We start from the raw sequence: 27,869 nt of genomic DNA on the forward strand, positions 1-27,869 counted from the left end.
AAAGATACTCTGATTTTTTTTTTACATAGTTGACATAATTTGAAACAACAATGAATACCATTTATTCAGAAAAAACAACACCAAACCCTCCTTTATCAAAATGCATAGGTGTCAAAGTTGAACCAATGGTGAATTCACACGAAGAAGGATGAATCACGCGAAAAAATATCCGTATGATGGGAAAAAAGATGGATTCCTGAGATTTTAACACGTGGCCGACATGATTTAAAGCAACAATATTTACCTCCTATTATAGCCATGTAAATATTCACAGCACAACTCTCACGAGCAGACAATATTCACCGAGGCTCCAAAGCATTGTTGTGATTGCAATATTGTTCTTGAGGACCTCGGGGCCTTACCTCAGAAGGGAGAGGAAGGGACATGAAGATTCCTCAAACCAAAACTCTAGGCACCACTCCCCATTTTCTAAAATTTGTACAGCAAAACCACAGTTTTGGGTTTCTCGGTTTTCCCAATACTATGGGTTCCTGACAGGACTCACCAGTGGTATTCATACTTATCATCAAATTAATAAATGTTTTTCAATTGATAAACTATTATTTAAGAAATTATTGCCATTATTTTTCTTACTATTATTTATTTTTCATTATAATTATGATATCAAAATTGCAGCCACTCTAATCAATGGTTGGTTTAAGGCTGTTATAGTAGTTCACTTTGGGATTGTTGGATTTCCTCCAATAAAGATAATAAAACTACTACATCTGTCATGCTATGCTAGAAATAATAGCGATTATAAGCTATCATGGTCATTATCAGTCAACGTGATGAAAGGAAGAGATAATAGTGTACTTTGAATTATCATTTATATTGTATGAAGAGTAATTCTTAATTTGGCTTTTAAAAGTTTGAATTTAAAAATATCTTTAATATAAACGGCAAAAGGGATGACCCATACCATTATTCCAATTATATAACATAATTAGCTTGTTGTAACTAGATTATAGCTAAACGAAAAAAATATCACTCAACAAACAATTATGTAGTGCAATAAGACCTCTAGCCGCTTTGGAGAAATCTATAGTGGCTACAGGGACAGGGAGGGTCCTTCACTATGGTCGCACATATGCATAATATAAATCTCCAAGTATTTTTTAAAATTTTAATAAATTTTAAATTATTATTTAATATGAATTAACAAAAAATATTAAAAATTATAATAAATTTGGGAAAGGATGGAGCAATTTAAATCTAATTTTCAGATATTCATAATTATTAATTTCATAAATTTTTTTAAACTAGATGGAGCCTAATGGCAAGCAATAGAAGTATCAAGATATTAGGTGGCATTTTGGAGAAATGGGGAAGGATTGGCATCCATTGAAATGCAATTACTATGGGCTAGAAAATAGGGATGCAGTCAACTGATTGAAGCAATACTTAGTAGGTGGCTTTAATGATGTCAAGAAGTGCCTAAAAGTATTTGCAGAGGTTCGAGTGATATGGAGGGAGCATCTGTAGAAAAAGGAGATGAAGATAGCATCCAAAGTTCGAAGGAAAGCACTGGATCATTGGACACCTCAATCATATATTCACATAGACTTGGACAATGATGATGATTATTTTGATCCAGATGATTCAGAGGCAGTTCATCTACAAGAGGCTATTCGGCCTCTCAACAGGATTAGTGGCAACATGAGGAGGTATTGAGATAAAGCATTCACATTTGCAGTCTATTGGGTTAGAGAGGAGCTAGTGCATAAGGAACGAATCATCTTCAATCTAGTCTTTATTTGGTGCATTTGGTAAGAAATCAAGAAAGAGCTCAAAAGTTCCTAACATCCAAGAAAGGGAATTGCCAGCTGGTTTCACTTTAGCCATGTTCCAGCAAGGAAGCGGCGAATACTTAACTTTCGATCGATAATTAGTACAGTGTAGAATGCTGGTCTAGGTATTGATCCTCCTACACCATATGAGATATGTGGATCATATTTACAACAGCTGGTCATAGAAATCAAAGCCTGGATTGAGAGTTATAAAAGGTGTGATGGTTGGTTTGGGCCTACTAGGTGGAGAATTATCAACTTCCTAGCCTATCGGGAGGAGAATTATCAACTTTCTAGTCTATTGTGATAAAGTGACCATCTTTCATAATTCAATTGATGCTTTAGACCAAATATGATTTTAATTATATTTTGGGCTTGATGAGGGACATAATTATGAGATTAGTGAAGAGTATATCATTTGAGTGGTCACAGATAATGAGACAAACTACATGAAAGCAAGAAAAGATCTAATGTTGGAAAAGCGACATCTATATTGGACCTCTTGTGCAGCATATTGTATTCATCTAATGATGAATGATATTGGACAGCTACCTAAGGTAAAATCCATAGAAGAAAGTGGGGTAAGCAGTATCAAAGTATATCTACAATTACACTTGGGTACTTGCTTTTATGAGAAAACATGTGCAAGGGGAGCTGCTAAGGCCAGAGTTGATGAGATTTGCCACTACTTTCATAGCATTGAAGAGCCTTTTTGATAATAAACTTGGTTTAAGGCTTATGATGACTTCTGATGAATGGAGAGCTTCCAAATATGCAAAGACCAATGATGGATGACGTGTTGAGTGACAAAAACATAAGAACAAGAATAGAGAGATGGTTTGGGATGCCAAAATTGCTCGGTCCCCCTTGGGATCAGAGAGCCTCTTTATATAGATCTTCAATAGAGAAAAATATAGTAATACAGCCTATATCAACAACTATACAAAACAGGATAATCAATAATATACTACAGTCCCAAAGATAGTAATACAACCTATAAAATACAGCCTATATTTAGATTCCTGCTGATTGCTAAATATATTCTTACTGATTGCTATATTTAGATTCCTACTGATAAGGTATTCTTAGATTTTGCATATATATTTAGATCCCTGCTGATAAGATATTCTTGAATTTTGCTATATTTAGATTCCTGCTGATTGCTAAATATATTCCTATTGATACTCCCCCTCAAATTGATGTTGGGGAATCTTGTAGCATCAATTTGCTGTTGATAAACTTATGTCGATCAAAGAAGAAAGCCTTCATGAAAATATCAGCGATTTGATCTTTGGAGGGCAAGTAGAGAAGAGTAATAATTTTCCTCTCAAGAACATCACGAATGTAGTGACAATCAATTTTAATATATTTTGTGCGTTCATGTAAGACTGGATTCTCAGCAATTCGAATGGCACTAGTATTATCATCATATAGGGGAGTGGGTTCATTGCAAGGGAAACCCAATTTCAAGAGTAATCCTCTCAACCAGGTGACTTCAGAACATGCAGCAGACATTGCGCAATATTCAACTTCAGTGGATGACCTAGAAATCTGATCTTGCTTCTTGCATTTTCATGAAATCAAGCACTGTTCTGGAAAGACACACCAACCAGTAATAGATCTCCTAGTGTTGGGGCAAGCTCCCCAATCGGCATCAGCATATGCAGACAAGGACAGAGAGGTCCTAGAAGAAAAGAACAGTCCTCGATTAGGAGTACCCTTGAGGTAGCGGAGAATACGATGAACAGCAGCAAGATGTGTATGCCTAGGAGCAGTCATAAATTGACTCACAATATTCATAGCATAGGCAATGTCTGGGCAAGTAAAATTGAGATAATTAAGGCTCCCAACAAGTTTGCGATAATAAGTAGGATCATCAAGTAGATTGCCAGCATCACTTCGAAGTTTGAGATTTACTTCCATAGGTGTGGCAACAGTGGGACTGTTTTGAAGCTGAGCAAGAGATATTAGATCATGCAAATATTTCTGTTGAGTCAAATGTATGTCTTTTTTGGTGCGATGGGCTTCAACGCCTAAAAAGTAATTAAAATACCCAAGGTCTTTCATCTGAAATGACTGATGCAGCATATCTTTGATGTGCTGTATTCTAAGAATATCATCACCTGAGATCAATATATCATCAACATACACACAATGAGAGTAAGACCATGAGGGGACCTTTGCAAGAAAAGGGATGAATCTTGTTTGCTCTGCTGAAATCCCGCCTTCTGAATGGTATGTCGCAGCTTAGTAAACCATGCCCGTGGTGCTTGTTTGAGCCCATAGAGTGATCTCCTCAATCAACAAATCAAGTCTTGTGATTGCAAAGGCAATCCTGATGGAGGTTTCATAAAAACTTCCTCATGTAGATCTCCATTCAAGAAAGTATTCTTGATGTCCATTTGAAATATAGGCCAAGATTTTGATGCAGCCAATGCAACAAGAGTTCGAACAGTTGTCATTTTAGCCACAGGGGCAAAAGTGTCTTGATAATCAATTTCATATTCTTGACGATTCCACAAGGCGACCAATCGAGCCTTGTAGCGCTCCAAGGATCCATCGGATTTTATTTTGACAGTGTAAATCCATTTACATCCTATGGGCTTGATGCCTGAAGGACAGAAAATGAGATCCCATGTGTTGGTTTTGACCAAAGCATCTAACTCCTCTGCCATAGTCTGTTGCCAACACTCATGCTTCACAGCCTGAGAGTATGTATTGGCGAGTATGTATTGGTGATGGGAATTGTGGACAAGGTGGAGACAAAGGATGTTTCTATGGAAGTGAATGGAAAGCCATAGCGGTCAAGTGGGCGAGTGGGGCGAGTGGATCTTCTAATATTGGGAAGTGAAGGAAATTCAGAGACCGGTGCAGGTTCAGGATTAGGGTCAACAGCAGGGTTAAGAGGTTCAGCTTGACCAGCTCCTGGTGCTGTGGGTGTATCCCTTCGCTTATAGACCATCCCTTGTTTGAATTTGCTGGAGGAATCTGCCTCATGAGTTGTGTCAAATAAATGTACAATGGAGGAAGAGACTTGGGGAGATAATGATGGGTGGTAGGAATAGAAGAAATGTTTATCAAAGAATACGATATTTCGAGACACTCGAATGTGTTGACTGTGAGGATGATAACATCGGAACCCCTTTTGATTCACTGCATAACCCAAGAATACACAGTGAGTAGCTTGAGCAGAAATCTTATGATGTTCAAGTGGAGGAAGGTGAACAAAACAAAGACAACCAAAGGGATGAAGACTTCTATAATTTAGTTGTTCTTTAAAAAGTTTAAAATAGGGACTGATATTCTCTAATTTTTTCGAGATCTGACGATTGATTAAAAACACAGCAGTCCTCACAGCCTTATCCCAAGATGTTGGAGGAACTGCAGCATCAAGAAGCATAGTGCGAGCAACATCAAGGATGTGTCTATGTTTTCTCTCAGCAACACCATTTTGCTGAGTATAGGGGCAAGATTGTTGAGAGGTTATTCCTTTGTCTTGAAAAAATAATTAAAACTGATTTGATATATACTCTCCTCCTGAATCTGATCGTAGGGTATGTGTACGTTTGTCAAAATGAGTTTCAACCATCGACACAAAGGCTTTGAAACAAAAAAACACATCAGATTTTGCACGCAAGAAGTAGATCCAAGTGAACCTACTAAAGTCATCGATGAATGTGACCAAATATTTGTAACCCGAAGAGGATATAATTGGAGCCAAACCCCAGACATCAGAATGTATAAGTTCAAAGGATGATTGCGATACACGATTGCTCAAAGAAAATGGAAGAGTTTTGCCTCTTCCTTTGGCAACAACTAAAACAAGGACATTGCTTTGGAATTTCAGAATTATTATGAATCAAACCTTTCTTGAACATTAACAACAATTTATTTGAATTTGGATGTCCTAATCTATGATGCCAAAGTAGCCATTTATTGGACAACTTCATGAGATGCAGACAAACTAGAGGGTTGCGGGAATATGTGATCCACAGTGAAGAGACGCCCATGCTTACTCCCTTTCCCGATCACTGTCCCTAAGTTCAGGTCCGGAATAATGCAGCCAGAAGGAGAGAAGGTTACATTGCAATGATTGTCTACAAGCTGTCCAACTGAAAGAAAGTTAGTGGATAATTGTGGAACAAGATAAACATCAGAAACATTAAAGTTTTTGGATTGAATTCTATCCATTGCCATAATAGGCAGATTTTTTTCATCAGCAATGTGAACTTTAGATTGACCATGGTAAGAAGATATTGAACAAAGGGTTTGTGAAAAGGATGTCATATGATTGGAGGCTTCAGAATCTAACAACCAGGGCCTAGAAGTATTTTTACCTGAAATTCCAATGGCAGACAAGGCAGACTGAATCATAGCTTCAATTGATTCAGTAGTAATTGAGTGATTACCAGCAGGTGTGGCAAGAGGAGAAGATTCTTCAGCTAAACCAACCGTGGTGTGGTATGCCTTTCATCCTTTGTTCTGAGGTCTCCGCCTACATTCAATCAAGATGTGGCCTCCCTTCCTACAATACCTGCAGAATTTCTTCTTACAATCTCGAGCAATGTGTCCATATTTTTGGCATGAATAGCATTGTAACTGTTGGGTATCTTTAGTTCTAGGTTGCTCCCTAGAAAGAAAGGCAAGATCTGAATTGTTTACAGCCTTAGAATTATTGGTAGTTCCTTGTGAGAGAAGCCGTTCTTCACGAAGAACCTCCTAAAAGCACTCATCTAGATCAGGTACTAGTTTTCGATTCATCAAAGTCCCTCTAACAGTCTCAAAATCAGATCTTAACTTCATGAGAAAATGATTTCTTATATTTTTGGCTTGCAAAGTTTGAATTGTTACCAAAGCTTTCGTAGGAACAGTTTCATATATGATAGAGTTGTATTCCAACCACAAGTTCATAAAACCAGAATAGTATTCTTGAACAGTCTTTGTTCCCTTAGTATATTCACCAATCTTAATCCCAATATTATATTTCCTAGAATCATTGTCTTGATGATTTAACTTCTTCAAAAAACTCCACATGTTTGCAGCAATGGTGTGTCTGCAGATTTATTCCAATTTGAGGTTCAACAGAACTCACAATCCAACTCATCACTTTTGCATTGTTTTTCTGCCATTGTTTTACTTCTTTTTCATTTCCTTTATCTTCCCTAGGCTGGCCTTCACTTCCATCAACAAAACTCCAAAGTTCTTGACCCATAATGAAACATCTTAAATGAAACTCTCATAAAAAATAGTTTTTCCTATTAAAACATACAGGAATTACAGCAGTTTTGGTGTTGGTATCCATCAGGAACAGAGATTTCGAATGCTAGAGAGATCAAAACAGAAATAGTCAACGAACCTGACAGAAGTTTCTCAAAAAAAAATATCAGACCTCAGATTCCGACGATCTCAAGATGCTGCAAAAGAATCCTTAAATGAGGGCAGCGGACTCCAGAAAGCCCTCTAGATGAGGGCGGCAGTTTCAGAAGCCCTTGGCTCTGATACCATGACAAAAATACAAGAACAAGAATAGAGAGATGGTTTGGGATGCCAAAATTCCCCCGTCTCTCTTGGGATCAAAGAGCCTCTTTATATAGATCTTCAATAGAGAAAAATATAGTAATACAGTCTATACCAACAACTATACAAAACAGGATAATCAATAATATACTACAGCCCCAAAGATAGTAATACAATCTATAAAAATATAGCCTATATTTAGATTCCTGCTGATTGCTAAATATATTCCTACTGATTGCTATATTTAGATCCCTGCTGATAAGGTATTCTTGGATTTTGCATATATATTTAGATCCCTGCTGATAAAGTATTCTTGGATTTTGCTATATTTAGATTCCTGCTGATTGCTAAATATATTCCTACTGATATTGAGGGTATTATATTGAGTAATAATTTTTGGGATAGATGCTCAGAAGTAAAGGTAGTAGAGCCCTTGTGTGTAGTGCTTCATATAATAGATAGCGAGAAGTTCCCTCAGATGGGCTATTGATATCCTAAGATGTTGTCTTGCAAAGAAGAGATTATAGAAGCAATAGGACAGAAAAAAGCAGTACCATATTTGTGTCATTGAGGATAAATGAGATACAAATAGGGAAGGAATTCCACTTGGTTGCTTGAATCTCAACTCTTATTTATCTTTTATCGAATAAGCTGTGGATGTCTTTGCTCCTAATCAATATTATTCTTATTTTCCATGCAGCCTACTATCTAAATCCTACATCAGGATGACCAAAATATTGTGGTGGATGAGGAGCTATTGATGGCTTTAAGAAATGTGGTGTATAGGCGAGAAAGTGATCCAGACTTGGCTGCAGAAATTATAATTAAAGTAATAAAAAAGTAGATGTCTATCATAGTAGGATTACTGGTGTATTTTTGAATTATATTAATTTATTAAAATTAAATGACCTTCAATGAGAAGTCTATATTGATTGGGCACAGGAAAATTTTTTGAGGAGCGCAGAGCTATATCTAAAATGTCACGAGATATAAGTATGGGACTATTTTTTATTATCTTTGCATTTATGTATAGCTAAGGACTTGAGCATTTATATAAATATGTATTATTTGAATGTAGGGGAATGATGAGTCTAGTGGGGCACATCCACACCAGATCTAAGAAATATTGTCATTTGGATGCTATTATAGACCATCTCATCAAGTGGATGCGAGCGCAATTAGAATACATTTGCCTTGATCGACGCAAAAATCGAAAATTATCTAACTTCACAAAGATTGAGAGATCTGGCTATTGTCCATTACAATATAAGTTTCAAGATCAATATATGAATGATGAGAAAGAGCCTAGGAAAGATGAAGGACTCTGACCATAATAAGGAGGATGCTATGCTGAGCTAGATAGCAGATCAAGAAGCACAGGATCTATCAATGTTAGTTGAGCCAGGAGATCATCCTCAACCATGCAAAATAATAGCACATGAGATAGGGGTATGCGATATGGACTGATGGGCGATCTCTTCTTTATCCCCCATTCAGAGTGGAATGCAAGATACTAGAGGAGATGATGGTGGATTAGATTGCAAGCAATCTGAGGATGCTAATCAGTAATTTGATCATGGAATGTTGAATTCAAGACATCAAAGAAAGGTCTCCAGAGATAGCTGGAGCATTGGGACTAGTAATGAAGGTAAGGTAAGTCAACAGGTAAAGGCTAGTTAGAGCTAGAGAGGGATGCAATTGAGGAGAGATGTGAGAAGTCCAAATCGAAAGGGAAGGCAACAATGGATCTAGTAGAGAATTGATGATGTGTGGATTTGAGATGATGATAGTGAGGCACCCGAGCCCTTAAATCCCGAATTATCGAGATCATCTCATGATAATAGCAATGATGATAACGATAGCAAAAGTGATGATGGATCTAACGATCATGATATTCAGGGTGGAGGAGGTGGTGAAGCATGTGAGATCGGTCCTTTTACTAAAGAGGCAAATTTCATCCATGCAACATAGGACTAGGGCTATGGAGTCAGACCTAGATCTAGATATCAAGATGAGAAGTTGTTTGATTTATAGAAGGGGAAGTAGAATTGTTGTAGGATATGGTACATAGATTGCAGATATTTTGGATCATTTTCGTGAGTTAAGGAAAACTGAGGAACGTAGGCATCAGGCATACTTGGAGTTTATAGCATTGATGGAGCAAGATGCTCTAAGAAGTAAGTTGGAGTATGAGCAAGTTAGGTCATCCTTATCATCAACCAAAGTGGGATCAATTGGAGCATCAGATAGCCAAAGTGAATACTATGGTCCTTCTCTTTCTACGAATGATTTAGATGTATACTCCTAATGGTCATATCCTGAGGAGTATTCTTATAAGCAGTGCCCACCTTTATATAAATGCATTTCTAGGCCATAGTATGGTATTGCCTCTCATTATTCTGAGCAAGGATGGCCAGTCTCTTACCCAATGTATATCAAAAGGGTTATCCTAGACAATATCAAATACAAGATGTGCAATAAGGATGGGCTCAGTATTGAAATTGGCATCATATTGAAGGCTCTAATTATGAGGAGAACCCAAATGTTTACAAGTATCATTGGCATTCCGACTAGGATTAATAGTAAATTTGATATGTTTATCTTAAACTGATGTGTCCATTTTGTAGAACATTGAAAATAATTTATTACATATTATTAGCATAGTTATATTTTCATATACAAGTGATTAAGCTCAATAGTAAAGATTGAAGTTTTTTTATCAAACTTCATTGTTTTTGCTTTATCAAGTACTCATGCAGCATCAATTATAAGAGATCATTGCTTGGTGAGCAAGAAAGGATCTTCAATAACCTGGAAGATTATAATGCATTGTAGTGTTAGTTTTAAATAGAACTATTTTCTTATAAATATATTATTTTTGAAGTTCAAATATGTTTAAACAATAAATAGAGTAGTAAAACTTCAAGATAAATTCAAAAAAATAAAATATATACATGTGGAAGGGCATCGTAAGCATGTACCAGGACAGTCGATTGGGAAAGCTATCAGGATGGGGCATCTCCTTTTGGGCAAATATCGGGATGCCCCCATCCCACGAGATTTAAAACCTTGTCTATAGGTATCCTATTAGTTTTGAAACTTAAGGGGTGGTGTGGAATGAACATTCATTTCTCATGAGAGACTTTGTTTAGATTACATATTTGTAGGACTCATGCAAGAGAACATAAAAGGGAGTCCAATGCACAAGACTCCTAGCAATATGGGGTATGGGGAGGGTGAAATGTACACAGCCTTACCCCGCTTGTGGAAAGGCTATTTCCATCTCTCAAACCCGTGACTTCCATGTCAATGGAGCAACCTTACTATTGCGCCAATACTCACCCTCACATGCAAGTGAACATGATGTCATAAAAGGATCTGGGTGTACAATATCATTATGTGGACATGCAACTACGTGAGATGCAAGTGTAAAAGAATTCACCAAGGAATGATAGATTTAACATATTTTGTTGTGATGTGTATTCATCTAGTATATGGTATTGTGCTGTGCCATCTTGCACACTAAAACATTGCCAATCAATGACCAAAAAGTCATTTGATGTCATGGTTAGTAGCTTTGTTGACCAGAAAGAAAAAGTATTTAAGTATATGCATGTAACCCAAGTTTTGAACTAGGTCTCGTAAGCCATGGCTCTGGTGCTAAACTACTAATATCAGAGGACAAGGATCTTTTAGGCTGATCTTCCATTGACACTGAAACTTAATCCTTGCAAAATAATAAGCTAGATTGTCACCAAAGAAGCAAAATGATGTCAAATGTCAACCCATGGAAGCAACACATGATAGGTAGCAGGTACAAAATGAAACATCAAACTTCAATGCTATGGTTGCTAGAAATGAAAAAGAAAAGAAACTAATGGAAGGAGAAAAAAAGGAAAACATATGCCAAAGTTAAGCTACTACTTAAGACTATGAAGATGATCAGCATACCCTAAAACAAGAATATTCTTGTTTTTGTGGAACTAGGATAGTACTGTGTATTATATGTGCCATACAAGTCAGAATATAAATAATATCAATAGAAAAAAAAAAGAAATAGATTAATCATGTAGCCATATCAGACCATGGTGGTACTTGGTTGAGCGATGTATACTTTGGTTATCCATCTCTCTTGAATGTATGACCAACGTAGTGTAAAGTGGTGGTTGACAAGTCATGCTTCGAATTTTCAAGAAGGGTCCTGATCAGCTCTAAATCATGTGTCTGGCAAGATATTTAGGAATAGGGAGGTCCCTTTTTGAATTTTTGATATGTTGCAAAACATTATTCATATGGGTCATACAGGTAAAATTGGCTGATAGATTTACCACACTATTTGGTTTCTTTAGTTTGATAAAATTTGCACCAGTATTTCGAGTTCTTCCATATTGTGCACCACTATTTCGAGTTCTTTCATATTGCTTAAACATGCATGTTATAAAACTTCAGTTTTGTTTGTGATTTCTGGTGAATGTAAATGACTCATATTTGACATGATATTGATACAGACAATTTTTTCACCATGCAGATGCACGATGTATATGAAATTGTTTATGATACATGCGGACAGTACTGGCCACACATTCATCATTATATATTTATCGCTGTCATTCTCATGCAAATTACTATGATTGGTCTATTTGGATTAAAGTCAAAGCCAGGGGCCTCAATTTCCACAATACCACTTCTAATTTTGACCATATTGTTTAATGAGTACTGCAAAATCCGATTTCTACCAACATTTTGTCATTGCTCATTACAGGTATGCTATATTATATGCTTGTTGACAATTTGTATTAACCAACTAATTAGATGTGGTAATGGTAGGAGTAGGACTAGCATACACAAGAAGGTATAAGAAATTAATTAATGAAAGTACTATTTAAAGCATGCTTCAATGCTGGTTTTGAGTGTGTATCATACTGATATCGAATTATGCTGAACTGACCCTGTATTGGGTGTACTGATACATGCCACCTTGGTACCGGTACTAGGTCTATTACCAAGATAGTGAACCTTGGTTTAAACTTTAAAGTAATAACAATTTTAACCAAAATATTTTTGGGCAAGGTTCGCCGTACCGGACCAAACCGTCCAGTTTGGGGCATACCGAACCGGATCGGCAGCCAGCCGATCCGGTTCAGCCATTTTTTTTTGAAAACCACCTTCGAACCATATCGAATCGGACGGTTCGGCACAATTCGGCTCCATACCGCTCAAAATTGGATGGTATGGATCGGTACGGTTCGGTTCGGTGTTGAAATGAATCGTACCGACATCCTTCACATGAAAAGTGGGGGGGTGCGGTGGGGCTTGGGCTGTTTTTAATGACAGCTCAGGTGGGTTGTCTTCTCTGAGAGACTTGAGAACTCTCAGAGAACTCCCGAGCTCATCTGAGACTCAACGAGACACCGAAAAAATAAGAAAAAGAGGAAAAAATTTTATAAAATTGCAGCATTAATTCGAGGAGACGCTGATTTTTGATCGAAAGTAAGGTAATATATTTTTTTTAGTATATATTTTATTTTTTATATTTTTATTGTTAAAAAAAGGATAAGAACGAAGAAGTATGAAAATAAGAGAAAATCATGCCAAAATTTTGTGATTTTAATATGATTTGATCATATGTGATAAATCTTTGAAATATCTACATAGTGACACTAAAATTATTGATTTTTATTAATTATATATTTTTTAGATATTTATATATTTTTATTCATAAAAAAATTATTAAAAGAATAATTTCAAAAAAATAAAAAATCAGAGTTTCAGAATAATGTTTAGAATGATTCAAGCTACTTAAATCTAACCTCAAATATTTTTGAAATTTTTTAAATTAAAAAATATTTTTATAATTATTTAAATAATAAAAAATATTATCAAATAAAAAATATGTAAAAATAGTGTTATATTTTAGTTAATTCAAAAATATCATATGAAGCATATAACATTTTTTTGAATTTATAAGTTTTAAAATTATTATTAAAATTTTTTTGAATTTATATATAATATTTTTTAATAATTATTAAACTATCGTGTTGTGTTATACTTACAGATATTTGTAAGAAAAAAAATTCAAAGTGTGACATTCATTGATTTTAATTAATTATATATTTTTTTAATATATATTTATTTATAAAGAAATTATTAAAAAAATAAATTAAAAAAATAAAAAATTAGAATTTTAGAATCATGTTTAGAATGATTCAAGCAATTAAGCTACTTGAATCTAACCTCAGATTTTTTTGAAATTTTTGAAATTAAAAAATATTTTTATAATTATTTAAATAATAAAAAAATGTTATCAAATAAAAAATATGTAAAATTAGTATTATATTATAGTTAATTCAAAAATATTATTTGAAGCATATAACATATTTTTTTTGAATTTATGAGTTTTAAAATTATTATTGATTTTTTTAATTTATATATAATATTTTTTTAATAATTATTAAACTATCGTGTTTTGTTATACTTACAGAAATGAATAAGAAAGATTCAGAGCGTGACATTGGTTGGGATCATGGCGAGATGCTCTCGATTCGGCATCATTGGAAATACAAATGGTACAACATAGAGTTTAAAAGAGGAGAGGTGACTAGATTGAAGCAGCACCTAGCTGGTGGTTATCCTGATGTGTCTATGTGTCGCAAATATCTGTAGGAGGTCCGACAGTTGATGAAAAAGCATTTTGCTGATTCGAAAGCAGCGAAAGAAAGGATAAAGTAGAAAAACATGGAAGTGGATTGTCGAGCTGTAGAACCACCTTCTTATCACTCTAGAGAGTCAGAGGAGACTTTCGCTCCAGATGATAAGGAGGCATAGATTGAAGCTGTCATTCAGGCGAGCTTGGCTAATCAGTACCGACAGGAGGAGATGGTCCGATATAGAGAGCAATTTGGACCATCATGCTACAAATCGAGGTCTGAATCAACGATCGATGGGAGAGAATTCGAGTTCAAGATGACTATCTTAGTCAGAGAGTCCGATGGTAGAGAGAGTAGATACAGCATGTCATCTTTGTGGGAGCTTTTGATAGTAGGAGGTCCTTTAGAGATATTTCAGTAGGAGCCACCATCCATGATTTAGATCCACATGCTTTGTCCAGCAAAGATTCAAAGCAGCAGAGGATTGATACTATGGTGAAAAAGAATAAGAAGGATATGTGGCAAACTATTGGATCATAATTTTATTTCAGTCATATTTCAGTAAATACAGCAGACAATCCTTACTATCGATCTGTCATTTCAGCCATAGAGGCTACCGGTCAGGGTGTAGATCTGTCAGAACCTAAGGACATCTATGGTCAGCTTCTTGATAATAACAAGGAGGATCTGCAGAGGTGGATTGCTTCTTACAAGAATAAATGATCTACATAGGGACTAACAATGATGTGTGATGGTTGGACCAGTCCTACTAGACGGAGCATCATTAATTTTTTGACATACTGTGATGGAAAAATATTTTTTCACAAATCAATTGATGCTTCAGATAAGATGCACGATGCCACATATATCCTTGGTCTGATGGAGAAGATGATTGATTTAGTGGGTAAGCAGTATGTCGTGCAGATCATCACAGATAATGGACTACAATATAAGGCTGTTGGAGAGTTGCTGATGGAGCAGCAACCGCAGCTATACTGGACCCCATGTGCTACACATTGTATTGATCTTATATTGATGGATATTGAGAAGATTCGTATGGTGCAGTAGGTAGTGGAGATTGCTCAAATTATTACTAGGTTCATATACAACACATGGATTCTTTCATTGATGCGGATGTATACTAGGGGAGAGATCTTAAGACTGGGTATCACACGATTTGCTACCAACTACATAGCACTTGATAGTCTTCTTCAGAAGAAAGCAGCCTTACGTCAGATGTTTTCAGTGTCGAGTGGCAGGAGAGCAGATATGCGAGGGCCAGCACTAATGGAAGTCATGTGGAGAACTTGATGACGAGTCAGTCATTCTGACAGCGGGCTGAGAAGGTAGAGAAGGTTATTAAGCCATTATATGAGGTGCTTTGCACCATGGATAGTGAAAGATACCCCCAGATGGGCTTTTTATATTACATGATGGAGAGGGCAAAGAAACAGATCAGTGAGAATGATCCGAAGTATGCTTAAGAATTTATTAACATCATTGAGCGTCGTTGGAACTATCAGATGGATAGAGATTTGTATCTAACCAGTAAGCATAGATTCAAGAATATTTTAAAATATTTTTTTCTTATGCTTGTAAAAGTGTACTTAATTAATTATGAAATTTATTTACAGCTTATTATTTGAATCCGAGATTTCAGTATACCATTTCTGGGATAGATATGGATAACGAGCTTTTTGCTGCTCTTCGTAATGTAATATATAAGATGGTGCCTGATCCAGAAATCGCATCATTGTGTTTGTAAAAGGTATGCTAGTTTCAAACAGATATGATTATTCAACTAAATTCGATCTGTACTCAATGATATATTTATAAATTTAATAAATATATATTTTTTTTACAGACGAAACAGTTTAGAGAGGGATCAGACAGCTTTGGAGTCCCATTAGCTGTCGTAAACAAAAAATAGATGAATTCAGATAAATTACATATCAATAATGAGCAACATAGATTGATATGTAATTTTGCTTAATAATATCATAAAATTTGATATGTAATTTTACTTTTGCAGCTGAATGGTGGATTCATTTTGGAATGTCCACAGAATATTTGAGAGGTGTGGCTGTCCGTATTCTTTTTCAGACGGTATCTGCTAGTGGCTGAGCACAATTGATCGACTTTCACCTTTATCCACAACAAATAAAGAAATCGTCTGACACAAAAATATCTTAATGATCTTGTATATGTTTACTATAATCTGAGGTTCAAGCTAAAATGTATTCAGAAAGAAGTACAATTGAAGTACACTGATCCGATACTAGATGATTATGTTAACGAGGACGACGATCTAATCATCGGATGGCTTGCAGATCAGCAGTAAGAGCCAGAGCTAGATGAGCCGGGGTCTCCTTCACGACCAATCAGTGTGGTAGCTAGGGAGATCAGGGTGGATCCAGGGCAATAGGCAGCAAAAAATATTCCACATAAGATTCCAGTTGATTAGCCACAGCCTGAGGGGATGATGAGGACTCATTCATCACATCTCGATGTCTGATACATTCTCACAGAGGTTCAAGCGACAGATGTTTAGATGAGGTCGGCAATCAGCAAGAAGACATCCATCCTCCCAATTACAGAAAACTCAATCACAGAGGGGCATAAAGGGGAAAAAAGAAAGACAGTTGCACGTGCACCACTCTCGAGAGTACAGGAGCTATCTGACTCAAATTCGGAGATCAGGAAGAGTGATGATGATACTGGTAGTAGTAGTCATGGTTCTAATGATCAGGGAGGAACTAGAGTACAGAAGACTACTGCTTATGAGATACAGCCGCAGGGTGATATTCGATTCATCGATGAGTCCCAGTTTACATATGCCACACAAGATAGAGACCATGGTGGACGAGTCGGTAGAGACCGTGGGGAGCCGATTTCATATAAACGATGGGCTCCTAGAGGTCGCCCAGCACATGATGCAGTTGCAGACGATCTTGCACATGGAGTAGGGTCCATGGATGTATCTGGATCATCCTCGTATTATGGATCCTATTATCCACAGCCACCTTATGATCCATATGGATATGGTGCATCTGAGGTATTGTCTTCTAGTGGTTACTACTCTATGCAGCCTGGAGCATCTTATGGATCAGATTTTACTACCGACATATTTGGATGGGCTTTTTCACAGCCATACCATTATCCTGAGGATACTTCTCAGAGTTAGAGTTTGAGTGAGAGATCTGAGATGTCTTACAATCCAAAGAGGATGCCTTATGGGATGAATATTCAGGAGTACAGTGCATCTTGATTAGAGGGTTGGACTGATGTCCCTCCAGATTATGTCAATGATCTAGATATCTACGAGTGTCACAGATACTCGATGAAATATTAAATGCAGAGCAGATCTTAAGGTTAATATATCATTTTTTATGTTTTGTACTTTAAAAGTTTAAATATATTTTAATGCACATTTATATATTTTTATTTTAATTTTAGGATGATATAGTTGTAATATAATGTAAATAAATATATATTTAGAATTTTGGATCAAAAGTCCCTATACTGCTATCTAACTCAAAAATTGAACTTAAATATGTCAATAATATGCAATATTATGTAATTTTGAGGTTATATTTATGAATTAATAACTTGAACACAAAAAAAAATAAAGAAATGAAACAAAAAAAATTTTTGTACCGATACCGATCTGGTACGCCGAAGCATATCGTGTGTCGGTACGGGATCTAGTACCAGTACCGTATCGTACTGGTCTGCCATCGGTACGGGGTCTGGTACCGGTACAGCGGATCTTGTTTCTAGGTATGTTTTCCTCCAAAGACTTCATTAGTTAAGTCACTAGTCACAATCTATCGAAACAAACAAATCATAGCGCCCCCCCCTCTTAATTTTGTTCATGGAGAGACAATTAATCCAAAACTCAAGTACTACTATTGTTTTATTGAGCGAGACATATTAGTGTGCCACAACATTTTGATTAATATGGACACTCTAATAGGGGTCGCAATTTATGACTCGACTCATAAACCTAATTTGCAAACAATTTGCTTTAAGCAAGTTTGGGTTTGACATAAATGGGTTTGGGTCATAATGGGTCAACCCCTTTAGACTCGTTTATTGAATAGATTAGATTCAAGTTTAAACCTTTGACTTGTTTAATGATTGAGACAAATCTATTTCTGTCCCATTTAACATGATCCATTTAACCTACTTTACTCGTTGAAATCCATTTAATCCATTAAAAACCTACTTCACCTATTTAACCGGTCTCGGCCTATTTAATGGATTATGCGGGTCAGGTTGGATGATCTGATTAATAAACATGTCGGGTTTGGATGTGAATCTTTAACCTATTTAATAAATTGGTCAGGTCTGAATTGACATTTTTTGACCCCGACCCATATTTGACCTAACCCCATCCAATTTCACCCCTTGCCTCTAATGCATGATAATATTAGCAATATATTTAGCATAAAATATCATGTGCTCTGCTGCTGCCAGTCTGAATCTCTTTTTTGCAAACTTTGTTTTCCTAAAGTTGATTGTCTTCTCAAATCCATGCTCTTGCAGTATTCTCCCAAACCCTTGGTACTTTCTTCCGGGTCATAATTTTCTTTAGAACTATGGGTTATTTAATTTTAGATACCATCAATTTCATATGAATTATAACTTCCTATTTTAGGCTTCCAAAAAGGATTTTATGCTAGAACACGGGAGTTGCAATTGGTTTATTTAATCTGGTTAAGCTTATGTGATGTATTCTCTAATGATTGCCCAACCTTGCTATCATGTTATATTCTTTTTAGGGTTATGTATATCAGTCTTATTTTTATCAATGGATTGAGGTATCATATGCCAGTGGTCTTCTTGTCTGTCATTGTTATGGAAGGATTTGAGGTAGCATGTGCCAGTGGTGTTCTTGCCTATCATTGTTATGGCAGGTACAATCCCATGTTGTGCCATGCCAAGCCATTTCTTGAGTGCTTAGTGGGGCTTTCTTCAATGCTTGCCTCTCAGACCTTTATGAAGTCTTGGATTAGAGACTTGCTCCCCAAATTCCATGACTGCATGACCAGAAAAGTAGGTCTCCCTAACCATTAATTGGCCTTTTATGTTTTCCTCTTTTTCTTGTTTTTTCTTTCTTTTTTAAAATAAGGATAGGAGTGCCAACTTGCTAGGTTTAAACTTGAACACCTCTCCTGCTGTGATGTGGAGGTCTCAAGTGCCAACGGTGGATTGAACGCCAACGAGCAGGTTCCTCACGTGGCTAGATAATTCGGTCAACCATTGGCAGCAACTGACATAGAGAGGAAGAGAGATGCCAAGTTGAGAAGCAATTTGAAATTCTTTCCGACATTTTCTGAAGTCATACCTTACCTCAATCCATGAAGCCAACTTTATGGTTGAGCTTTTTGTTGACTGTTGCATTTCTGTTAATTTTTCCATAGATTGGTACTTTGTTCAAATGCAGTTATTTGTCAGCAAAATAATAACACGAGGTAGTATAACCAACAGGTTACTGCTGAGGGTAAGAAGCTGCAGAGGACAATCTTAGGAGTGTGAACTATTGCGACTTGAGATTGACAGGAGTGTAAACTATTGGAACTAATCTATTGCTACTTGACATTGACAGATTTTTATCTGCATTTTATGCTGGATGCATGCACCGTGTTACTATAGAAGACAAATATAGAAATAACTCTTGTTCTTAATATTTTTTCTGTCTAGAGATGGACATGTCAATTCTTACTCATACTTGATTGGTATTGTCAGAGTGCAAAGGAGAATGATGACCGTGATGAGATGGAGGGTCAGACCGAAGTCAATCGAGAGAATGCAATCAATGCCTACCATTCTCCTTGGATGCGTCCAGTGAATCTGGGTCAAGAATCTAGTTCTATACAACCTCTAGTTTGGTCGTGATACTGGCCTTAACTTTTAGTGCGCACATTTAATTTTGCTGGGACCAACAAATCAGCTATCATAGGGTAATCCAACTTGTGCCACCTTTGTTGGAGGAATCTAACGGCGGTGAGACTCCATTTATTTGATTTAGATCATTCATTCTTACCTTGCAAGAGGGGATTACAAACTGGTCTAGACGCGAGGTAACTGTTTAAGAAATCAAATTACTGAAATGTTTGCTAATTGTTGAGTTGCTGTTCTACTAGGTTGTAATATATCAGACTTGAATGGTTGCAGTTCACCAATGATGATGCGTGGAGATGCCTTCTGTGTGTTTATTAACTTTGTGTAAAATTAATGAATGCCTTCAGGGAGCGGCTTGTAACCATGTTACGAGACAACATGTGACATAAAATGCTGATGCAACCTAAAGTTGAAAGAAAAAAAGACTAACACGTCTTGCCATATTACAAATCACACTCAGCATCCGTATTAGTTGTTTCAGTTACTGGTTGTTTGCTTAAGCCCAAATTTTTATGTATTTTAGGTACTTCTGCGTTGCTGGACAAAATCACCTTCGTTTTTGAGCTCTCTCTCTCTCTCCCTTTGGCAAAACACAAACGGCAAAGAGGTCAAATCCAATCCTGGATCTTTCTGCCGTCTTAACTTATTTATCAACCAAAAAAGGTGCAAATTTCTGAGTCTGACGGTTGAATGGGACATCCCCTAAAGAGGAAAGCTCATGTTATAAGGGTACCTGGAATCAATCTCTGGACTTCAGTTGAATTATATATAGTTCCATCTAAGTTCTGCTTGATAGGAATTTGAATGCCATATGTGGAATTTGGCTTCGATTTGATGGGATTATTGAAAACTTCATATAGATATATACGTGATTATTAGAAAATTAATTGGGCCAAACCATTGGGCTTTTGGAGTCATTTACACCTTAAGAGACTCCCCATTGGCCTGATCTTCTAGATTTCATTACCTTGCAACAGGGGATGAAAGTATAATTGTTAAGTCGACATTGGGCACACACTCGAATAATAATTTGGTATAAACTAAGCTGTTATTGGGTACCATTTACAACACTAACAACTTAGCCCGGCCATAGGTCATGACTTAGGGTCTTAGGCACCTTACCAACTCCGGAAAAATGCTTAAGTAACTCAAAAATTTCACTCAAGAAGTCATTCAGCTGGTGTGGTGCATGCATTCTCACTGCTCCTTTTGAATTGGGATCACGGAGTGTGCCATTAATGAAGCAAAGTGGTTGGTGCAACACACCCGACCGACTTTTTTGAGTGATTTTTTGAGTTATGTAGCATTGCTTGACCAACTACATACAATCAATACAACAAACTGGAGCTCAATTTAGAGCTAAATCACTAGCCAAATTTAATCTGGCCTATATTGATTCAATTGAAGTATGTGATAGCAAAGAAAGAAGCCTAGTAGCCCCAAATCACATTCCAACATCAACCTCAGCCTTTCTTTTCCTTCTCTTTCTGTTATGGGAAGAAAATCTCTGGTGCCTGAATTGAAGACACTGGCAAACCTTGGTCCTGGCCGACTCAAGCATTAGCCATTGACCCATACATCAGTCGCTGATTTGCGCATTGGCCATCGATCCTTATCGTCAATAACCTTTATTTGCAGGCTCCGAATGCTGATCCTCATGTCAGTTGCCGACTTATGCATCTGCTGCCAACTACTATCTCCAATAGTATGCGTGGTAAGTCACTGATCTATACTCCCTCTGACTCTTGCTTTGATTATTATATTCGAAAAAGTTCATAAGAAACTCCCATACACTTCCTTCAAATCATGCAACTACTAGGGGCAATAGGCCATGGGCTAGACAAGGTAACCACAACTACCTAATCCCAAAAAATTAGACCGAAAATCTTAAAATGATGCACTCAAAGAAATTAGAATGACTTTTAACTCTTTTCTCTTATGGCTCTCACTTTGATCTATAAATAGAGGTAACCCAAAGATCCCAAGATATACAACTTTTTTCTCTCTTGTGCACTCCTTTCAATCTGGTCTGCAGGTTTCTGATTTGAGTGTCAGAGGGTCCCTACTAGAATCAATCTTGATCCGAAATTTGTTTTGCAAGTCCGGTCATCATCACCACTAATCATTGCCCCTCTCCAGTCAATCCGACCCAAGCCGAGAATCTGTAGCAATAATTTTTTTTTTGATTTAAATCGAAAATGCATGCATGAAAAGAGGGAACACCAGATCTTTTTCATTCTTTTTCATCTTTACATTTCATTATATCATCCTTCCTCTTAACCCTTCCTGCTTGCATTGACTTGAGATGAAAAAAGAAAAATTAGCTTAAATAATAGATTATTCAATAAATTGGAAACAAATTGAGTGAAGATAAGGATTATGAATCAGCTTAGGGTTGGGGGTGGGGAAACAAATTGAGTGAAGATAAGGATTATGGATCATCTTAGGGTTGGGGGGGGTTATTTTTTACGGGAATTTGATTGCCGCTCCCCCCTTTGATGTTACTGTAACAAAAAATCCTTGTTGACTAAAAATGTAACTCCAGATCCCTCTTTTAAGTTTATCTTAATAGTATATCTTTTTGACATCATTTTATTTTAGAAAATGCCTAACTTACCCTTTGCCCTCATCTTTTTTCTTTCTTCCTTCATTCCCCCATCACTCCCATCCCCTCAAAGCCCTATCTCACCTCTATGATTTAGATGCTCCCTCCCGTCGGTGAGATGATGAAGTTGTCGGTCGCCGCCGCCACCTCTGTCTCGTTCCTCATTGTCTTCTTCATTGGAGAGTAGGAAGTCGAGATCGGCACCGTTGTCGTTCATCCCGTCCTTGGCTTCAAGATGTAATATCCCAATCCCATGTAAACCCCCACCTGTACGACTCTTAGAGCATCCAAAAAAAAGGGAAAGGAACGATGAAGACTCCCACTGGGAACCTTCTTCCATACGACTCCGTCGGAGAGGGAGTTGAATTCGGAAAGGATTCGGCCTCCTCTCTGCCATATAAACTTCTCCTCCCCTTCGAAGCTAGCCATGATGATCACCGACCCTCCTCTCTCTTCTTTCTCTTCGATTTCTCCCGTTGAAGCCGTGAACGCTCTCATTGTACCTACCTCAAATCCTCGTCAGAGATACCGTCGAAGCTCGAGGTAAGCCCCTCCCTTCTTCCTCTCCCTCTTTCCTTTCTCTCCTTGGCCCTAGACCTCGCCGTCGGCCACCGATTTTGTCGGAAATCACTCTCAAAGTCCATCCCTATTTTTTTTCTTATTCCGCCCTTTTTCTTTTGATTTTTCGATACGGGTGGTCACCACCGACCATTGATTTGGGTTCTTTGGGCTGTGTCGTCGTAGCCCTATTTGCCATCGGCCATGGCCCCCGATTCGAGAAACAAGAAGGAACCTCACGGTCCCTGTTCCACCAAAAAAAGCCACGAGAAGAAGAAGAAGAAAAAGAAAAGAAAAAGAAAAGCAAAAAAAAGAAAGAAAAAGAAAAAGAAGAGAGAGGATTTCCTCTCTTCCCCCTCTCCCTTCAGTCTGAACCCCATTTTCTCTCTCTAAAAATTTCTCTCTCTAGAATTGTTGCTTTAAGATGATTTGTCTCTCTAAGATTGATTTAGTAAATAACCTTTTTACAATGATTTTGGTCAAGCTTAGTGAAGAGTCTTGATCCGCAGTCGTCGGACAGCATACTGGCACCCACCTTGAGCAGATTCGAATACCATCAGATTTGATCTATTTGATTTTCTATGGACTCAATTGTATCATTAATCAAGTTATTTGATTGAACTAATTTTTGATCATCGAGCATCGTGTTGACCTCCATTACCATCGCCATTGCCATTTCCATCATATTGATTTTTCTAAGGAGAGAGATGGGGGTGGGGGGCCATCATCATCACCATCATTAGTGGCGGTCACGACGGCGACCATGAGTTTAGAGGATCCATGAATGTTCGATCAAGATGGGGGGAAGAGGGTGGCTAAGGATTACTGTCTGATTGAGAATGAGATAATCCAGATTTCTCGACTGCACCAGCAATGATGGGTCAGAAAGGCAGCAGGACACCGAATTCTTGTCGTCCCTGTCTATACTGTTACTATCCTATTCATGGTCACTTATTCATCAAATAGAACAGTCGTTAAATTAACATATTACATAGTTAACTAACTATGATATACAGTTTAATTAACATGGTATACAGTTAAATGAATATTGCATTAAATGAATACTGTACACAGTTAAATTAACATAGTACACAGTTAACTAACTATGGTATACAGTTAAATTAACATGATACACAGTTAACTAAATATAATACACAGTTAAATGAACATTATATAAAGTTAAATGAATAATATACATAGTTAAACTAATATGGTACACAGTAGCTAAATATGGTATATAGTTCAATGAATAGGTATAGAGTTAAATGAATACTACATGTAGTTAAATAAATAATATACATAGTTAAATTAACATAGCATATAATTAACTAACTATGATACATAGTTAAATAAATATAGTACACAATTAACTAAATATGTTACACAGTTGAATGAATATGGTACATAGTTGAATGAATATGGTACATAGTTAAATAAAACTAAGCCAATTTTGAGGCAGCTTTATGATAATGAAACCGACTGTATTTTCCAACTGGAATAGAAAATGACTACCGAAATTACATGGTACATCCAGAATAGACCTAAGAAAAAAATTTGGTTGATCCATTCTAAGAATCTCAAGCCACCCCTCCAACTCGCCCCTAAAGCCTGTAGGCATTTTCTTATTTAAAAAAAAAATGGTATACAGTAAATAAATACTGTACATAGTTAAATTAACATGGTACATGTTAACTAATTATGGTACATAGTTAAATAAATATAATATAAAATTAATTTATCGTTGTGTATAATTAAACTAATATAGTATATAGTTAAATAAATACTGTACATGGTTAAATAAACACTGTACATAGTTAAATTAATATAGTACACAGTTAACTAACTATGGTATATAGTTAAATAAATATAGTACATAATTAATTTATCATTGTATATAGTTAAATTAATATGATACATAATTAAATAAATACTGCACATAATTAAATAAACACTGTATACAATTAAATTAATATAGTACATAGTTAACTAACTATGGTATACAGTTAAATTAATATGATACATAGTTAATTAAATATGGTACACAGTTAAATGAATACTATACACAGTTAAATGAATAATATATATAATTAAATTAATATGGTATATAGTTAACTAAACATGGTATATAGTTAAATTAATATGGTATATAGTTAATAAATACTGCACATAGTTAAATGAACCATGTACACAGTTAAATTAACATGGTACACAGTTAACTATGGTATACAGTTAAATAAAATATGGTACATAGTTAATTTGTCGCTGTACATAATTAAATTAATATGATACACAGTTAACAAAACATGGTATAGAGTTAATTTATCACTGTACATAGTGGTCATCGATTGAATAGGATGTGGAGTAGGCAAGATCGTCAAAGGCAAGGTTGAGGAGGGCATCGTCGGTGATGATGGTGATGGTATATAGTTAATTTACTATGGTACATAATTAACTGATTAATTAATATGGTATATAGTTATCTAACCACTATGTACAATTAAATAAATATGATACATAATTAATTTATCATTGTACATAGATAAATAAATATGATACATAATTAATTTATCATTGGACATAGTTAACTGACCACTGTACATAGTTAAATTAATATGGTACACAGTTAATTAACTTACTACTATATACAGTTAAATAAATATGAAATACAGTTAACTGACAACTGCATATAGTTAAATTAATATAGTATACAGTTAATTTACTACTGCACACAGTTAAATTAATATAGTACACAGTGAATTTACTACTGTACACAGTTAATTTGTCACTACACATAATTAATTTACCATTATACACAGTTAATGTGCCTTTCTAATTAATTTGTTATTTTTTTTATATGGATATAATTTTTCTTGTTTCAACCACCACCCCCCCCCCCGCCCACTTTACCATATGTAGAGAAATGGAAAGAAAGTATGATATTAAATTGGAGGCATTTTTGTCTCATGAAGAGTAAAAGTTAAAGCCCCATTAAAAATGGATCAAAAATTATATAAAAAATCAACAGAGCTTAAAAGTTAAAGTTTGGTCCATAAACAGATCGGGTATTGAAAACCCCTATTTTTTATTGATCTAAATTAGATCCTAATAATATAAATGCTAGGTCAGGTTGGGTTTGGTTGAAAACTATCAAACTCCTTCAATCCCCTATCTATCTCAAATTAGTGTGGGCTTCATATGAGTACGTGGTGGATGGGTCGGAGCATTGGATAACATCCAAAATTCTTGTTTATTCCTATCACATTCAAGAGAGAAGTGAGAAAAACTAAGGAACGGGATCCTCTGCAAGACGTCCATCAAAAGATGGATGGTTATGTGGTGTTTATCTAAGCTGTTCAAATACTCTTAAGATTTATCTCTTCTTATTGTTTTAGTATTTTATCGCACGCACGTAAGCGCATGCGGCCATCCATTTTTTGATGGATGTCTCAGAAGTATGCACAGCATACTGTGATACTTTTTAAATATGATAGAGGATCCATTCCCCAAAACTAATTGGGGGCCACAGTTTTCGTTCTCTCTAAATAATAGCTGATACCTCTAGATGATTAGGAGGTATTGACTAGTTATACTTTCAAATCTCAGCCATTTAGAAGCATTACATGAATGGACGGAAAAAATTTAGGGGTACCAAAGAAGAGCCCCATTTTTGAAATTGTTGTAAGTTCTAAATATTGAATGAATTGCTTTAATTTTTTGGAGAAGATTTGATGAAGCCCAAATATGGGATGGATCTCACAGACAATTTGGATGGATCTCATAGGTAATTTGATCTATCTTCGGCTTTGTCATCATCATGAAATCAAATGAGCAAAGTAGATGTTTGTTTGGGCAAAGAGTCTTTTAATTTCCAAAACTGGTCCGAAACTAATCCAATCCAACCCAAACTAAAGCTATAAGGCTTGGATCGAAGAGCATGAGCCATTTTAAATATGGATTGGATTTAATGTCGATATCTCTTCATTGTATCTTGTCGGTTGTATGTCTTCTTTTCTTTTGTTTTATGATGGGGGTATGAAAGCTTGGCCAAAAAGAGTGTGCGGGTGGGATTAAAGCTTGTGGTCACTTTTTTTTTTCTTTTTATTTTGGGTAAGAATAGCTTGTGGTCACTTTACCAGCACAACTAGAGTCCTTTACCTAAATAATTTAAAAAAAATTATTTACAAAAATAATATAATTTTAAACTTATTTATCAAATTAATGCAAATCTTATAAAATGCCATTCAAAATGACATTTTATAGTGTCCATGTCACCATCCCTTTTCCACCATTTTTCCACTTGGACGATGAAAAAAATTCAAAAATATCATTTCAAATGGCATTTTTGAAAATGCCATTTGAAATGGTATTTTCAAAAATACCATTTCAAGAGATGAGTTTAATTATTAATTTTTCAAAAAAAATAAAAAAAATAAAAAAATATAATTTTAAATTTTTTAAAAAATAAAAATTATAATTTTGATTCAAATAAAAATCATCATTTCAAATTAGTATTTCCATTTCAAATTATCTTTTTAAAAAATATTTGAAAAAAAAATTAGTGTAAAAAAAATAAAAAATATCATTAAAAAAAAGAAAAAAATTGAAAAAAATAAAAATTATAATTATAAATTTTAAGAAAATAAAAATTTTAATTTTAATTCAAATAAAAATCATCATTTCAAATTACAATTCCCTTTTCAAATTAATTTTTTAAAAAAATATCCCAAAAAAATATCTTAAAAAATAAAAAAAATATCATAAAAGAAAAAAAGAGAAAAAAATAAAATTATAATTTTAAATTTAAAAAAATAAAAATTTTAATTTTAATTCAAATAAAAAATATCA

At 35.5% G+C, this 27,869-nt stretch overlaps 1 protein-coding gene and 2 pseudogenes across 9 annotated transcripts in view; all 3 read left to right on the plus strand.

The window, feature by feature from the left end:
- The window catches only part of LOC105033375 (CSC1-like protein At3g54510), a 161,963-nt gene extending 141,788 nt beyond the window's left edge, over positions 1 to 20,175 (plus strand). For 6 of the 9 annotated variants that reach the window (XM_010908142.4, XM_073257921.1, XM_073257923.1 and 3 more), the window contains 2 exons: positions 11,836 to 12,069; positions 19,706 to 20,175. In XM_010908142.4, coding sequence (XP_010906444.1) covers positions 11,836 to 12,069; positions 19,706 to 19,855 — 384 coding nt within the window. In that variant the 3' untranslated portion in view covers positions 19,856 to 20,175. The remainder of the gene's footprint in view (positions 1 to 11,835; positions 12,070 to 19,705) is intronic. The other 3 variants (XR_012141515.1, XR_012141516.1, XM_073257924.1) reach the window with 3 other exon arrangements.
- Positions 13,805 to 15,947, plus strand: LOC140857749 (uncharacterized; annotated as a pseudogene).
- Positions 15,905 to 17,306, plus strand: LOC140857809 (uncharacterized; annotated as a pseudogene).
- Positions 20,176 to 27,869: the final 7,694 nt, after the last annotated feature.

Source organism: Elaeis guineensis, chromosome 5 (assembly GCF_000442705.2).
Source record: "Elaeis guineensis isolate ETL-2024a chromosome 5, EG11, whole genome shotgun sequence".
NCBI classification, from domain to species: domain Eukaryota; kingdom Viridiplantae; phylum Streptophyta; class Magnoliopsida; order Arecales; family Arecaceae; genus Elaeis; species Elaeis guineensis.